Source organism: Lepisosteus oculatus, chromosome 7, assembly GCF_040954835.1.
Source record: "Lepisosteus oculatus isolate fLepOcu1 chromosome 7, fLepOcu1.hap2, whole genome shotgun sequence".
Taxonomy (NCBI): Eukaryota; Metazoa; Chordata; class Actinopteri; order Semionotiformes; family Lepisosteidae; genus Lepisosteus; species Lepisosteus oculatus.
Window position 1 is genome coordinate 33753861 of NC_090702.1, and position 16944 is coordinate 33770804.

The 16944-nt window shown below is 42.1% G+C and overlaps 2 protein-coding genes across 3 annotated transcripts in view; one reads left to right on the forward strand and one right to left on the reverse strand.

Moving 5' to 3' along the window:
- Positions 1 to 402, reverse strand: part of tspan33a (tetraspanin 33a) — a 43155-nt gene extending 42753 nt beyond the window's left edge. The window contains exon 1 of the mRNA XM_069192421.1: positions 6 to 402. The gene's annotated coding sequence lies outside the window, so the exon portion shown is untranslated. The remainder of the gene's footprint in view (positions 1 to 5) is intronic.
- Positions 1 to 16570, forward strand: part of slc26a5 (solute carrier family 26 member 5) — a 28542-nt gene extending 11972 nt beyond the window's left edge. For both annotated transcript variants that reach the window (XM_069192416.1, XM_015352558.2), the window contains exons 4-19: positions 427 to 537; positions 2580 to 2761; positions 3890 to 4054; positions 4161 to 4313; positions 4415 to 4497; positions 4956 to 5103; positions 5633 to 5746; positions 6001 to 6078; positions 6909 to 7004; positions 9350 to 9456; positions 9915 to 9984; positions 10294 to 10386; positions 10798 to 10917; positions 12732 to 12947; positions 13802 to 13856; positions 14618 to 16570. In XM_069192416.1, the coding sequence (XP_069048517.1) occupies positions 427 to 537; positions 2580 to 2761; positions 3890 to 4054; positions 4161 to 4313; positions 4415 to 4497; positions 4956 to 5103; positions 5633 to 5746; positions 6001 to 6078; positions 6909 to 7004; positions 9350 to 9456; positions 9915 to 9984; positions 10294 to 10386; positions 10798 to 10917; positions 12732 to 12947; positions 13802 to 13856; positions 14618 to 14787 (1961 nt within the window). In that variant the 3' untranslated portion in view covers positions 14788 to 16570. The remainder of the gene's footprint in view (positions 1 to 426; positions 538 to 2579; positions 2762 to 3889; positions 4055 to 4160; positions 4314 to 4414; positions 4498 to 4955; positions 5104 to 5632; positions 5747 to 6000; positions 6079 to 6908; positions 7005 to 9349; positions 9457 to 9914; positions 9985 to 10293; positions 10387 to 10797; positions 10918 to 12731; positions 12948 to 13801; positions 13857 to 14617) is intronic.
- Positions 16571 to 16944: the final 374 nt, after the last annotated feature.

Sequence of the window (16944 nt, forward strand, 5' to 3'; positions counted from 1 at the left end):
CTTACCACCGGAGGCACAAGCGGCGCCTCGGAGCACACCGAGCCACCCGCATGAGCTTGAACCCGGCGCCAACCACAACGGGCGCATCTCTCGCTGGCAGCTCCCAGTCCCTCGGGCGCTCGTAGGCCGAGTGGGCACCGGTGTGCGCCCTGCCCGTGATTTCCCTGGCTGGCTCCGCTCCACCCAACCTCGGGTGGGCTCAGCCAGTGACACGAGTCCTCGGGAGATCCCGGCCAAGACTGGCCCAGAACGGATCTGTGCGTTTCCCTAGCGACCTCCCAGCCGTCCAGCAGCTCCTGCCCTGAACGTCTTTCCTTGACCGAAGCGTCCCTGATGGTCCCTGATGGAGTTATTTGAGGTTCTGGGTTTGCTCTTTCTCTGCTCCAGCTCGAGGAGTTTCTAATGCTGTGGCCTTCTCCGTTTCAGGCCTGGCCTACGCGTTGCTGGCTGCTGTGCCTCCAGTGTATGGCCTTTATTCTTCTTTTTATCCAGTTCTGCTGTACACATTCTTTGGAACCTCAAGACACATATCAATAGGTAAGTCTACACTGGTGTTCCTCTGCCCGTTCAGGATGGCAGAATGCGCACCGCCGCTGAGAGCAGACTGTGCAACACTGTGTTACACAAGATTCGTCCTGTCGCAAAAGCAAAAAAAGCTTTAATTATGTTACGTAATCATTTACCAAAAAAATGCAATCTGTTTTCTGTAATGAGTGTCTTGTGTAAGAATGAGTCTTTGCAATTATGAAGTTAAGAATATAACTGATAATTGAAAATGTTCTTCAAAATGTTCCTTGATATCAAGGCTTCCATACTATAATAATGTGAACAAAAGAGATACCTGTACTTTTAAGTATTTCTTGGCAATAAAGTGAAGAATTATTTAATGAATTTAAAAGTAATTTGAATTGATTTTCAATGACTGTAAAATTAATTTGATTATTATTTATTATATGGGTCTGCATGAATTCAGCTGAGTGATGTGCTCTGTCTCTGTGAAAAAGAAACACCTGGCTAGTTTATAGAAGACATTTCCTCTTAGTTACTGTGCTTGAGCTGTGGTTTCTCACTATGGAATTATTTTTTCATCGAGTCTCCTCAGCTCCACCTTCTCACCAGCCAGTGTATCATTTCCTGGATATAAGTAAATATAGGGATTTGTAATACACACGAGGAATAGCCTTATTCTTCATCTTCCTTTTGCTGTTTCTTATTGTCATTATTAATTTAGCTGACGCCCGACCTGAGTCAATTACAAAGCAGTGTTTCCTCTCCAGTCTGAGGCGGTCTGTTTTCAGAAAATGTTTATACCGTTGGGATGTCTAATATTGTGTTGCTGTGTTTTGTTTCCATGAACTTTAAAGTGTGAACATTCCATAACATAATAATAATTCCAACATTATATGGAAGTATAATAATTGAAATAATGAAGCATGTGGGAGAAGTTTAATTATATGCACATCAAGTTATGGTGCTGTATGTATTTTCCTGCCACCAACTGCATACAGGTTTTTCATAAGAGAAATTCACGAAAATACCTATCTATTTTAGGAGCTTAACTTACAGTAGTTCCTCTTTTTTATACATGACATGCAATTAAGTACCTGCACTTGCGCTTTTGCTGCTTAAGAGTAGAGCTCTTGTCTTTGCTTTCTCCCCAGCAGTCTAGGGGTGATGTACTTGTTCAAATTCTTTGTACATAGTTGTGAAAAATAATACCTTTGAAAGACATGCTTATACCATTTTTATTAAATGAAGAGGTGTCATACTGTGCAATATAGTATAATAAAAATAACAACACTTTTTTATTCTTTCTTAGTTTTATTATAGTGGTTTTTTTTTTCTTTAAATCAGTCATGTTTTTTGTACACAGAAGTATGCCTGTGTTGAAATGTGCAAACTAATCTGTGTTCCCGGGTCTTCATCAGTGTGTCACCCCAGTTCTGTTTATAATTATGCCGCTCTTTATGGAAGGATATGAAATGAGGCTGTAGTTCAAGGTTGAAGAACACAGGAGAAAGCATATTTTGGAGCTGGCTAAACATGTTCAAGGCATGGTGCGTGCTAGTTAGTTCTCCAGGGCCCTGGATTTGATTCTTGTCTCGTGTGTGTAAGCTATACAGCTAGGTTTTCTGTTGTAGAAGAAAACCATTGTCCTACTAAGGTCAGGCGTCCTGTTAAAGAAGAGTGCAGCTGTGTGCCTGTACCCTGTGTTTCCCGGATGTGCTCTGCTACTGCGACCCTCACAAGGATAACCACCTGTTCCATTAAAAAGTTCTTCAGAACGGTTTCAAAATGGAGGAGGACACCCTGGCTATTGGGCTAGTTTTAGAGTTTGTTAATTGATCCCACGATGTCTCCCAGAAGTTTCTTGAAAGAAACCCGAATATCTGCTTCAACAGCATGACTGGGTAGTCCCATAACCCCGGATGAAGATGGTGGAGCTAAAAATACAGAAAGCTTTGCTCGAATGAAGCGGTCTCTCCTTGAGGAAATGAAGTAATGGCTTGGCTGGCGTGTGTGGGCTGTCCTGAGTGACCAGAAAGTGTGCGTGTTACCGTTGGCTGTTGCTCTTACAGGCACCTTCGCTGTGATCAGCCTGATGATTGGCGGGGTGGCAGTCCGGGAGGCTCCAGATTCCGCCTTCGAGATCCATGCCACCAATGGGAGCAACACCACATCCTTTTTGGACACTGAAGCACGTGATGCTAAGAGGGTTCAGGTTGCAGTGGCCCTGACCTTCCTTGTGGGCATTATTCAGGTGAGCTGCTGGTGTTGTAGTGAATTTATTCTTCTAAGCAAACTATAGTTCTAAGTTTCTTAGAACTATAGTTTTTTATAAAACCCTATAGATGTGCACATGGGTAATTCTGTGCTGCCCATCGAAATTCCACAATTGGTTTAATAAAGCATGAGACATCTGGAGCTCAGGTATAGTGGTTCATTCTACTGCCACACAGCCCATAAGTTCCTGGGTTTGATTCTGGAGTGGGGAGCCTTTTGTGTTGATTTTGCAATTTCTCTTGTTCACAGGGGGGGTTTGTCAGGCATCCTGGTTTCCTCCCACCTCCCAGTTTTATGCTGGCTAGGTTACATGGTTTTCCTAAGTTGTCTGTGTGCGTGCTCCGTTATAGAAGAGTGACCCAGAGTCTCGTTTCACCTGTGCCCTGTGCCCGTGCCACCTGAGTCTGGGATAGGCTCCATACTGCCTCAGCTCTTCAGAGGAATCGGAGGTGTTTGGATAAAGGACGAATGCATGAAACATTTTAATGCCATTAAGAGAGTCATGTCATGTCATTTGCCAAACCGCTTTATACCATACAGTGTCATGGGAAGCCGGAGCCTACCCGGCAAGCAATGAGTGCAGGGCAAGTGCAAGCCAGTCATACATGGGGACAATTTGGAGGCTGCGGGGAAAATATGGCCCGGACACAGGGGTAACTCCCTACTCTTGAGAAATGCGCAGGGATCTTTAATGACCACTGACAGTCAGGACCTCGGTTAAATATTTAATCCAAAAGATGGCACCCACTACACTAAGGTGTCCCACCACTATACCGGGACATTAGGACCCACACAGACCGCAGGGTGGGCACCCCCTGCTGGTCCTCCTAACACCACTTCCAGCAGCAACCATAGCTTCCCAGGAGGTCTCGCATCCAGGTACTGACCAGGCTCAACCCTGCTTAGCTTCAGTGGGCAGCCAGTTGAGAGCTGCAGGGTGATATAGTTGCTGGCCCATTAAGAGAGTTTCCTTTTATTAAAGAAAAGCGATAAAACATTTTTTTTTTTAACATGTAGGAGAATAGTTCCTCAGATCTTCGCTTTCGGAAAACAAACTAGGTAATTGGAAGATGGCTGACATAAAACTCCCTTGTCCCTGTTGCAGATCTGCTTCGGCCTCCTGCGGTTCGGGTTCGTCGCCATCTACCTCACGGAGCCGCTGGTCCGAGGCTTCACCACCGCGGCCGCCGTGCACGTCTTCGTCTCGCAGCTCAAGTACCTCCTGGGAATCAAAACCCGGCGCTTCAGCGGGTCCCTCTCCGTTGTGTACGTAAGTATCGACGGACGTCTCCCGTAACTCTGCTCCGCAAGGCACGCAGGCTGCTACGGGCGACCGGGTTTGTTCACGCTGACCCTCCCCTCCCCCTCTCCCGCAGAGTTTCATCGCTGTGCTGAAAAATATCGGCACCACAAACGTTGCCGCCATCGTGCTGGGGCTGACCTGTATTGTGTTCCTGGTAGCAATAAAAGAAGTCAATGACCGCTTTAAAAAGAAGCTGCCTGTGCCGATCCCTGCAGAGATCATAGTGGTAAGTACTGTATTTCCAGCCGTAACGCGTGTTCTGTGTGTTGGGTGTGCAACCGTTTGCACTCTGTCACTAGATCCCATCTTCTCTTTCCCCATGAACAGGTCATCATTTCCACTGGGGTCTCGTATGGGATCCAGTTGTTCGAGAAGTATGAAGTGGAAGTTGTCGGGAAAATCCCCTCGGGGTAAAGAAAAGACTGTTTTTGCAATTCAAAACCTTCCTCGTGAAAACAACGTGTGAAAATGTCCCGTGGGCTTTGTGTGAGATCTGGATTGACTGCAGCATTTGATGAGTGAATGTTTTTTTTTTCTCTGAAGTGACTATACACGAAGTGGGCTTGACGTATCAGAATCTTAGTGTAAGATAATATTATCTTATAAGATTCCCATCAATGAGTTCATTTTGACAGGATGTACAGTAAGTAATCTAAGATGGAACAGCTTGATTTTGAAAAGACAAGTTTTTGTTATTGGCGTGCATTCCAAAATGTGGCCTAATGCTGTGTGTTTTTTTCCCACTGGAGACTAATAAATATGTTCCTGATAAGCTAAGCTTTAGATTCTTTCACTGGGAAACTGCCAAAGGGAAAGTAAATTCATTTTAAACTCTTCCCCCCCACCCTCTTCCTACCCTGTGTTTCAGCCTGCTTCCTCCCGCTGTGCCCAATTTCTCCTTCATCGCCAACCTGATAACTGATGCTATTGCCATAGCGGTGGTCGGCTTTTCCATGGCTGTGTCCATGGCCAAGATCTTCGCTCTTAAACACGGCTACACGGTCAACGGCAACCAGGTACTTCCAGTCCCCTTACCTCCAGGTCGCACTGGCAACAAAGGGCAAAGAACATAGTGCTTTAGTCATGTAGAGAACGTCTTTCAACGTACCTGAATTATTTGTTCTAAAGTGCTTCTTACGGTTTAGCATGGAGTTATTTTATGAGAGAAACTTTCATGCCTCGCCATATTTGCGAAAGAGAATTTAGACAAGAAGGGAAATAAAGAGGACCTGCCACTATTTTATGACAATTCTTCACCATCGTGTGTGGTCAACTAGGTCTGCTTAAGGGGAGACCAGGAGGTCCATATTACTGCCTGTTGGTCTCGTTGCTACAGCTCGGTGTTTATCTTTATTTAAGCTGTGAAGTTCTGCAGCTTATTTCCTGGTTTCACACTTGTTATCCTGTAGCCAGTAATGATTTTTCACATCTGTTCTTTTCACACAGAGAGAACCTGTTGTAAAAACCGTGTGTGCGGGTTCAGCGGGGGCCTGACCTGCATGGTTCAAGGACATCACTCCTTCCTCTGTTGAACTCTTGTTGCAGGAGCTGATTGCTCTGGGCGTGTGTAATTTCGTGGGGTCCTTTTTCCAGACGTTCACAGTCACCTGCTCCATGTCCCGCAGCCTGGTCCAGGAGAGCACTGGTGGGAAGACGCAGGTAGAAATGGTGCTTCATTCCCCGGCTCGCATCTCTCAGACCCTGGGTTCAGCTCTGGCTTTGGGTGTGTCCACCCTCCACAATGTTTTATTGTAGAATTGACTGGAAAACTGAATCTTGATTCAGCTTTTCTTTTAACAAGGGAGAGTGTATTGCTGCCAACTATCAAGGTACTATAAACAGAGTTACAGATTGAAGCTGAACAATTGAGTATTGGTGTATTTTGTGAATTTGCACTGTGTGTCTGTTTGCAGATTGCAGGGTTGTTGTCCTCCCTGGTGGTGCTGCTTGTGGTTGTGGCTGTTGGCTTCCTCTTTCAACCATTACCTCAGGTAAGACAACAGAACAGTTCAGCTTGTTCCCTGCTTTAACCGCTGCCGTTCCTGAAAACCCTGATAACAGGGAAATGCTTTGTCATCATAAGTCATGCTCTCTTCTAGACCTCACCCACAGCGTTTGTTTTGCATTCATACTGAAACCAAAGTACTCAGGGAATAACTAACCAGTATCACATGATATATGGTGCTAAATGGGAGTTTATTGCTGCTGATTCATAGTTTTTCAGATTGGTGTGACTATTGGAATGAAGACCACAGCATTCCCATGAGCCTGGAAATTTTTGTCATTCACCCACAATTACTTTTATAAGGAAGGAATGATTCGTTAGTACTGTTGCTTAATTTAATTTTGGTCTAGTGAGGTTGGGTGTGTTGCTAGTATAGTGGTGGTGTGGTGAACTGCTGTGGTCTTGACCGTAAATCTTAGTTACCTCATTTTAACAGCTAAGCACTCTGATGGATTTACATCTCATAAATGGCTGAAAGACTGCACAAGAGTTCTTGCTTATGGATTTTCTTGTGTTTTTTCCCCCCTGTCACCTTACTGCCCAACCCTGTCCATAGTGATATGGTGATGTGCAGTGTGGTTGAATGTTTTCATTCCACATCATGATCATTACCCTTCCTTCAGCCCCTGTGTACCACACACTCCCCTAACACCGGAGGATGTCCTTACGCAAAGGACAGGTTTCAGTGGACAGTGGAAACCGTTCAGGAGCGCTGAAACTCCCTGGCCCAATCTCTTAGCAAGCGAAATGAGACAAACGGCAGTCGGATTTGAAAGACGAGTCACAGTGCATTTGTTTTATCCTTTTTCTTCACAGACCGTGCTGGCAGCAATTGTCATGGCGAACCTGATTGGCATGTTTAAGCAGTTTAGGGATATCCCTTCACTCTGGAGAACCAGCAGGATTGAACTTGTGAGTTTCTGGTTAAACTTTTTTGATGAGAACTTTCTGGAATATTAAGACTGCACGGTGGAAAGAAGGAAAAGTAGCACTTGTGTAAGCATACAACATCATCTGTTGGCAGGGATGCAAGGGCCTTGGAAGAGCTATGCTGTGAAGGCAGGAAGTGCTTTGGCTCTCTGTGGCTAAGAAAGGCTCATTGGATGTAAAGGATATGACAGATCTCCAGCTCTTTTTTTTCAGACAAGTTAACTGCTGAGTCATGGCTGGTTGTGTGCACACATGCCTACCTGCTCCTGCTTGCTTATGAAGAAGGAAAGGTTGTTTTGTAACAAAAATCAGATCAACTGTGTGGTCTAACAAGTACATGGCTTTGCACTGTAGAAAGTGGCTCCTTATTTATTTACTGTATAACTCCTTTTTTTTAAATAGCTCAAACACAATCGCATATACAACATGATAACACACACGCCAGATATTGAATATGACTTTTTGTATTGATAAGACATTGTGGTGTAATACTAAAAGTTTGGTTAGAATTGTTGTGGAACATATTTGGTGAGATTGTGTTGATTATTTAGCCAGCAAGCCTGATCAGCCTCAGAATGTTAACAGCATTTAAGGTCCCAGCAAAAATCCTATAAGCTTTAGCACGTCTTTGAAATCCAAGCCAAGGTTATCTCTAGGCTATAGTTCTGCAGGAGAAGGGTACATTATTCACTAAGTGCTAGAACAATAGAAAATTATACAAATATTTGGACTGGAAAGATTTTTGCAAATCCCATGACTTAATTAAAATGTTACGGTGACTACCTACTGTGTGGTATTTCATTGTGAAATATCTAATTTTGCTTGACCTGCAAGAAATGTGGAAGTCTGAAACTTCCTGTCTTCATGAGTCATCATGAAAGCAGATTGCAAAGCCATGTGGCATTGATTTTTTTTTGTCTTGATATTACAGGTTAAGTCCATTGTATGCCATTAAGACATTTTTTTAAATATAAAATTGCAATGCTGATTATTAAGAGCCCTTTTAGTGACAAAAATAAGATTAAGTCTTAGGCTGTTTTATCTCTGCTTTTTAGACTACTTTCAAAGATACTAAGCATTGGAAGAAACTTATTGCTATGTTTGTGTGTGAATTATCAAAGCTTACAAAATCTATAATTAATTGATCCTTCATGACTCGCTGTGATATGGAGAGGTGATGAGATAATTTAATACAATCAAGAGTAAAACTAAAAAACAAAGGAACCTATATGCCTCATGTATCAAGAGAATGCCTACACGCTATCAGTATGTTAAAAACTGGACTAAGTCGGCGCACTGTCATTCAGTGTCTGGGCTGCTCACAGCCATCAATTTCTAACCTAGTGAGACATCAGACTGTCATTGATAGGTCATGTGATCTGGAAGATCACACATCAAGATCATCACATTGTCACTCAGGTTTGGTGGCTGGAGTAGGAGGAGTGTAGTTACTACACAGCTCCACTAGCAGCGATTCATGGCAAACCTGCACACATTGCCCTACAGGTGCACCTAGTCCTGGGACGGCCCTCGCTGCCCTTTCTGCGGGCTTGTCCTGATGGGACAGCATTCCAGCAGGGAAACGCTTCCTCATACTGCTCATGTAACCTTGGCCGCCTTGTTGACAGAAGAGATTGTAGCTGCAGAGATGTGTGCGTGTCCTACATGCCAATCTTGAGCCCACATCTGTGACATGAGTTAGGATGATGTGACATCTAGGGCTCAGGAACCAGTGCGCAGGCACAAGCTTGCTTGCTTTAGGAGAAGGGGGAAAAAAAACTCCAGAAGACAGCATCTGTAACCTACTGCAAAGCATGCTTCTCAGATGTACACCTTCATGGCAGATGTCTAATTGGATTGATCAATATGACAAGTGTTAATTGTGAGAATGACATTTATAAATATGCCAGTTCAGTAAAATGCTAGTGCACCAGCTACAAAAAGTTATTTGATCCACACAATCTCTCAAAACAGTGGTATCTGTATATATCGCCTGTATTTATATTTCTGACATTTTGAAATGGATACTGTATGACTGAGGAATACAAAAGTGTTTTTTTGTATATAATTGACATTTATAAACTTCTACAAGTTATTATTAATAGACTGTTTATCAGAGCATATGGAATGTGGTGTTGAAATTCATGTTGCAGAACGTCATTAGCTGAAGGATTATACCCTGCTGCTCTGTGGCTCTCTCTTCAGTTACCCAGTGTGATAGGTTTCCTCCTCGCCTAGATTAAGGACAGCTGCTTACTTGCTGCAGGTGATGATGAACCTACAGACGCTTCCTTTACTAAGTGACTGATATTGTTTGTCTCCTGTAGGCTATCTGGCTGGTGGCGTTTGCTGCTTCTGTCCTGCTGGGACTGGATTATGGGTTGCTGGTGGCCGTCGGGTTTGCAATCCTGACGGTCATTTACAGAACGCAAAGGTACAGCAGAGCAGGACTTGTGTGTATTAGAAAATCCTCCTTTAAAACCCTTAGAAATTGCTCCTCCATTCTCCTTTCAGGAACGCCCTAGTAACAGTACACAAACTGAAAGTGTCAGCTCCAGAGTCGGAGCCGAATATGACATGACGTATAAATATTTCAGAATCCCAATATTGATGGCAAATGAGGTTGAGCTTTCTAGCTATATATCAGGAGACTATATAACAGTGGAAGTTTAAAGACTCATTCGTTCGTTTTGTTTGCAACTGGGGATTTATTAGAAAGCTTTAAAATAGTATTTAAGCAAAATCCAGCCTGCTGGGAATGAATGCTTTATGGCATTAGGAGCCAAAGTAGGGGAAGGCTTGACCTTCATAGTGTCAAGTAATGTAATTTTCAATCATGAGTTTTAGTATTTTGAAAGAATTACCAAGTAAATCAAATATTCTCGTCTGTAGCCCAAAGCACTCAATTCTGGGGCAGATTCCTGACACGGGAATGTACTGCGATACTGAGGAATATGAGGAGGTAAGGTGTTGAAAATACTTTCCTTCTTCATTTTTTATGTTTTTTTTTCCAGTTCCATAATTCACATCCCGTCTTCATTATGGAGTGGCATGAATGAATATTGTATTAAATGTTCTCTTTATTTTGCTTATGAGAGTACTGACAAAAAGAGTAACATTAGTATTAGAACAGTAGACTCGTGCTTTATGAACCAGGTGGGACCGTGTGAATAGTTTGGTGCTTATTTGCTTTAATGAGCAAAACAGCCTTAGTTTTCATTTCACCTGTCTTAAGATCCAGAAACTGCTCACACCTCATTATTTCCTTCAGGCCACTGAGCGTGTGGGTATCAAGATATTCCATTCCAACAGCTCTATCTACTTTGCGAATAGTGACCTGTATATTAATGGCCTAAAGGAAAAGGTAAGTGGAGTCTTTAGTGTTTCGTTTGGCAACACATTAAGGTTTTGGTTGTGTGAATTTAAATGAAAATTTTGTTCGTGATGCAATACAGTATTTAAGAATATGATGGACTGTGTAAGGCAGTATAGAAGTAAGGGGGCTGATCTGAGTCTCGTTTTCAGCACAGTAGAATCGGAGCTATTAAACTGTGCTTTTCAGTTTTGATTGTGTTAGCGTAAAGATATTTTTAAATTGGCAGTAGAACTTCAAACACTGCAGAAGAGTGTAACCAGAAGACTTTCTCACAGGTTCCTTACTAGGTGCTCAGAAACCGCACCAAGTCCACGGGCAGTTGTTTTAATGAGTTGGGTCATGTCCCTGCGTCTCCTGCTCGGGGAATTTGAGGTTTCTGTGTTGATGTCCTCGCTGCAGACCGGCGTGGACCCTGCGAAGCTGCAAGCAATGAGGAAAGCCATGGAGAAGAAGAGGAGGAAGGCGACTGAGGCTCAGAACCAGATCGTCCTTCACGAAAGACAGGCTGTTGTTAAACTCGTGAGTGAATATTCTAGTTCAACATCATTAACAGTCCTATATAAATAACACAGGCTGGGGATGCCTTTCAAGTGTGTGTTCTGTGCAGAAATAATAGCGTCTCATAATAGCATTCCAATCGGATATGAACCCTTCTTTCCACAAAAAAAAACATTTTAATAAAAAATATCTTTATTGTCTTAATCCATCCTGCTACTTTTAATAATGAAATGTTCTTTTCTGGGGCTCTTTCTCAGGTGCGCCAGCTGGAATTCTGTGCTCTTGTTTTCCTCCCAGATTGACATTTTGACTGTTGTTTGAAATGACTGTGAAGTTAGCAAGAAAGAATAGTAATTGAGAGTGAATGAGACTACTATTTTTGTCACTGTGAGCAAGTACTGCTGTTCCAAGATGCCTTATCCTGTGTGATTAAAGTACACTTTCTGTATGATTAGTTTCTGACAAGTTTGTTTTCACTGTCCTTCACAATCAGACTTTGTGTAATTACACCAGTCAGCATTTCTTTTGTCATTCTAATAGTTACTTTGTTGCAAGTGGTTTTCTTTAATGTAAGTAAACAACAATTGCAAACATACAAGCTTGGAGAATCAAGCCACGATATGGTTTGCCATTAGCTCATTTCGGTTTTAGTACTGATTTAGGAGTCACTTCATGCAGCAGATCTGTTCCAGGCTGGGGTTGAATTGAAAATGGAGTATCCATGCAGGAGTTACTGGTGCAGTCCTGAATGACTGCTACATGAATCCTCAGTTTTCTGTCGGGGAAAGGGAGTGGATAGCTGGAATGTTTTGCAGCTTGGATTTGGAGTGTTAGTGCTGGAGGTGCACCAAGCTCTCAGTCTTAGACACGAGTACGCTGTTCTACACAGGATCTGAAAACCTGTCTTTGGATTGTGAAGTAAGCCATGTGGGTTATTTAGAGCCTGACAAAAATCTGAGACACAGGCTTTACAGCTTTTGATTTCTTTCAGATAATGGAAAACATTGTAGCTTAAAGATACTGAGAAATGAGGCCTGTTTCTTTAGTATTAATCGCCAATGGCAAAGACAAATGCATTGTACTGCACTTTCATATGGAACTCTATTATTCCATGTTCTCTTAAAACTATTTTTTCTCACAAACCTACTGTCGCTGCAAAGAAAGGGGTGGACATTTATGATTAAGAAAATGTGCAGTCGGAATCAATAAAGAAGTGTTTCGTTATTTATAGACTGTGCCTGCAGAGGACCATGACTCTTCAAACTGCTGTATGCATGTTAAATATTTAAACAATTTGTCTTTATCTGAAAATCTGTCATGTACTTCAGATCCAAAGATGGCAGCATATACAGTAAGTTAGGCGGTAGTAGTTCAGGTGGGTAGCTGCGTCAGCATGCGTAGGCTGCAAAGAAACAAGTAATAGATTTATTCCATGCTGGAAAAAAGAAGAAAGAGAACACAACGTTTCGGCCGTGGAGCCTTCTTCAGGTGTCACACTATTACTTGTTCCTTTACAGTAAGTTAGGGCCTAACTGTTTGGCATAAATTCAGTGACTTAGTGTCACTGAGCAGGAATAATTGTTTTTAACCTGTTTCTCATTATTGATAAGAATCGCAGGCTTTGCAGTTTGTGTAGCCTGAGCTCCAGGTTGACTTCCCTTTAAAGAGTGCGAGAAGGAAACTGACGCAGTGGCGGACTGTCATGGCAATGGTAGACCACTGGGTAAAAAGTGTCGGTGTGCTGGTTCGTTGTTTGTGGGGCCTCAGACAGTCCTCTGGGGGACAGCTGACAGGGAAGGTGCCGCTTTTTCAGCACACGTGTTTGGTCCTGACAGACGGAGGACGAGGAGATGAGCATCAAGCACGAGCTGGCGGACCCAGAGGCCCACACCGGTCACCAGGGAAACGGGCAGTTTGCAGCGGTCAAGATGGACTCCGACAGCGAGGAGGCGCAGAGCTTCCTGGAGCCGCTGACTAACGTGCATTCCATCATACTGGACTTCACTCCCGTCAACTTCATCGATTCTGTGGGAGCCAAGGCTCTGAAGTCTGTAAGCACCCCGTTTTCTCAGAGCTCACGGCTCCCAAGATTGTCAGAGGGATGTTCAGGCCTTATGAGCACTTTTCTGCTGCCTGTTTCTTTCCCTAAAGACTAAAACATTGTGTTTTTAGTAGAAAATGCCTTGATCTTCATTTGGCTAATTATATAAACTGATCTTGTCCTTATCTAGTAACATATTATACCTATTTATTTCAGTGGATGTGCTTTCGCCTATGCAATACAAACACTATATATTTGCACACATATACTGTACTTCAGATATTACAGCTGGGAATGTACTAGCCGTTGCTGTACTAGGCTGGATTTAATTTCTGTAAACTAGATGCTATTTTACATTCTTTTGCATCTTGGTTTTATTGAAGAACCAAGTTCACAAAGCTGGCTCTATAATCTTTATATCTTTATAAAGATTTTAATTACATGGGTAACATGCAATGTTTTATAATCTGCAATTGGCTGTAATTACAGTATAGAGGATGACTTTTTTTCCTAATACTATGAAGTGTGGTACTCCAGAGGTTGTAAAAGAAAAGCTGTGAGTTTAAATTGTGATACAGAGAGAAAAATAGACAGTGTCCAAATACCAAAATACCTTCTTAAGTGCATTTTGAAAACTATATTATCACCAGGCAACTTCTTACCCTACTGCTACAAATACGGCTTTAGGCCTAATATCAAATCTATTACAGTTCAAATATTTGCAAACATTAGTTGGACTAATGGTGTCTTGGTTTCTGAGATGCAAAAATTGATGCTACATTTAGTATTTGATAAGCTTTTCTTACTAGCATATGTACAGCATGAAGGAATTCAAGGCATCATCAGTATGTTTTTTTTCTTCAGGTAATAAAGGAGTACAACGAGATTGATGTCAAAGTGTTTATCGGGGGATGCAGCAGTAAGTTTTCCACCTATCGGCTCTACTTTTGTTTTATCTCAGGATGTTTATTTAATCATACAGTGTTGAAGTACAGCTGTTAACATTTTAGATTTTTGTGCCTGTCCCTTGGCCACAGCATATTCAACAGTAACAGTACCCCCCTAATCAGACATGTTCTTACTTAAGTGAATGGGGCAACAGGAGAAATCAGTTTTCAGTTAATTTTGGGCATTTACACCCTTTATCTCCTGGATGACTGAGAAAATGGACTTCCACGGAGTGAAGAGACCACAGAGGGGAAGTCAGGTTGGAACAGATCGAAAGTTATAGTGGAGTTCTTCTTGTTAAAGTTATTTTCTGCTCTACAGAATTAAGTGCATTATCTACAGATCTCTCTCTTTCTTTTAAAAAGAGAAAAGGGCATACCATCTACATAGGGGTGAAAAACATGCTTTTTTTAACATACACATCCTTTTCAAATCTGAATGTATTTTGTTTATATGAAAATAGAACATTGAAAATCAAGTTGCTCTAGTCAGGCTGGTCACATTGGTTTCCATCGGTAAGAAAGGTAACTTGCTAATTCTTATCAGCAAATAATTATTCTATACAGTAAATTGGCATAAATTACAAGTTTGGAATTCAATCTGAAATGACAGCATTTCAGTGCTCGTTGTAAGGTGTTGTACAGTGAATGTATGGCCCTCCTTGAGTCTGCATCCATGGTGCCTTATCGGAGAAGTGTGAAGGAGTGTAATCAGTCTTGCTCTCATTCACAGGGTCTGTCCTTGCTGATCTGATCCGACTCGACTTCTTCAGCGGCTCCATCACCAGAGAGCTGCTGTTTCCCAGTGTCCATGACGCCGTCTTGTACTGCCAGCACAAAACCTCCCCTCCTGGGGCCGAGTCGCGCGCAGACGACGCGTCGCTGACGGGAGGGGAGCAGTGAGACGGGGCGCCGCGCTGGCCCCGGGCGGTGTGGAGAACGACGGCAGGAGCAGCAGGGCGGACGAGCTGGCCTGGCTGTTCTTTGCTTTTCCAAGTGCAATTTCTTTTTTTATTTACGATTCTACATGTTTAATAAGGGTAGGGGCTTATTAAGAGGTTTGGTTCCGGTTGTCTGAGTAACATTCCGGTTTTGCTTTGAGCACAAGGCCGGGAGTCATTTATTTTGGATTATTTCTACGCCCTTTCCTGTGAAATTGGGAATTGGGGCACATCTCCGTCTACCTACTGTATAATGCAGCCTTTTCCTTCAATCAAGAAGGGTTTAAAAATGGCTGTTTCCATTTGCTCATCCCTCCCCCCTGCTGGGGCAAGAATTGGTTCAATAGGGTTTTTGTTACACCTCGGTCTTATTTTCTAGCACCTCTTGCACAAGCACAGCACAGGAAGGGCATGGCAGTGCTTGCGCGCGTTCCTCTTCTGTTGGGAAGGTCATGTCATCAGTCAGCAGGTACTTAAACGTCCGAGATGTTGCAAAACTGGTAAGAGAGGGTAACTGATACACTAGGGAGGAGCCTGCAGGTCATTTTCCTACAGAGTCGATGTCAAACGTCAGAGGCAGGCAGGGGATATGTGAGGCTACTATACCTTTAATTTCAGCATCATAATCAGTGTGCTTTGTAGTTCTTAATTTATCCATTTTGGTAACTTGATGTAGTTTTATTTTACCTCTTTTTTCAGTTTTTACAAAACCTCTTGTGAACAATATAGAAATTAACCCAAAAAGGCAATTATGTTGGTGTTGTAAAACGTTGATAAACCTGAATGTTCTGATGTGTTACTGCAGACAGTTACACTGTAGGGCTGCCATGGTGCATAATGAGAGGAAGGATTTGCTTATACAGTCCCGTTTTTACATTTCTGTTAGATCAAAAGCTTATATCATTTGAATAAAATATTTTTGAAAAGTTGATTTTATCGGTAACATTCTAATCTGGATAGAGCATTTAAAGTGATGTGAATGACCAGCACAATGTAAAATTTGATTTTTGTTTTTTTTTTTGCTTTGCTTTTAAATATTAGTGGAATACTTTAATGTTGCTGCAGTATGTTTATATGGTTATGTATTTTGCTTGATTGCACAGAATAGTTTTGCATACATCAGAGTTGCTGGAATAAGAAAATCAGGAAAAATGTTTGAGCTGCAGGTAGACTTCAGACTGTCATTTTAGATATTTATTTATTTGAGTTACTTATGCCAATTTTTGTTCTTCACAACAAGGCAAGGGAGAGAGAGTGGTTTAGTCTCTGTAGAAAGAGCTGTTGTACACAATTCAGTATAAAATGTGGGAGGCCTGAATTCAGATTTGGAAATCTCAGTGCCTGAGCAATTGGGTCAGCCTGATTGAAGCAGTCATTCCTCTTCAGGTGGTGAACTCTGAACGCACAGCTGTACAATGTGACTGTACCAACCGATTCAAGACTGCAATATCTCTAAAATAGTTGACACTATTTTAGAAAAGCTGACGGTGTTATCAGTCTTGCATTTTGGTATCCTGCTGATTCACCTTCAAAAACAACAAATTGGTAAAGACTAGCAAACTTCAGATTTTTCAGCATATTGTATTTTTTGTGCAGCATTGTGCAGCATTTTGTGCAGATAATTAGTTATCTTAAATAATATTTTTCTAATAAATCTTTCATTAATGTTAATGTAAAAAGTGCTTTTATGTATTTTACAAGCTTTGTAGTTTTATCCAAATAAATGTATTTAATGTTTTCATGCAGTGTGTAGTTAATGTTGTGATTTTTCTTTTCGGAGAAAGCTTGACTGTAACCCTTTTGGGTTTTAGGCCCATTTGTGACCTCTTTAATTAGTGTTAGAGGTCAATAAATAACCATGTGTTTTTTTAAAAAAGTTGTTTGAGCAAAAGTATGGAGAATACACTTGATTTGCTAGCTCAGATTGACATCAACACTCCAGTGGATGAATGTCACTGAATGAAACTGGCTTCCAGGCTAGTTTATTGCAGTACAATGTTTCCTTCTACAATTATGCCTATAGATGCTGAAATTTCCAATCACACCTTCAGGACACTCAATTCTCACCCCATCGTAGGGGCTCGGACACTCCATTGGGAGCCACTGCCACTTCCAAACC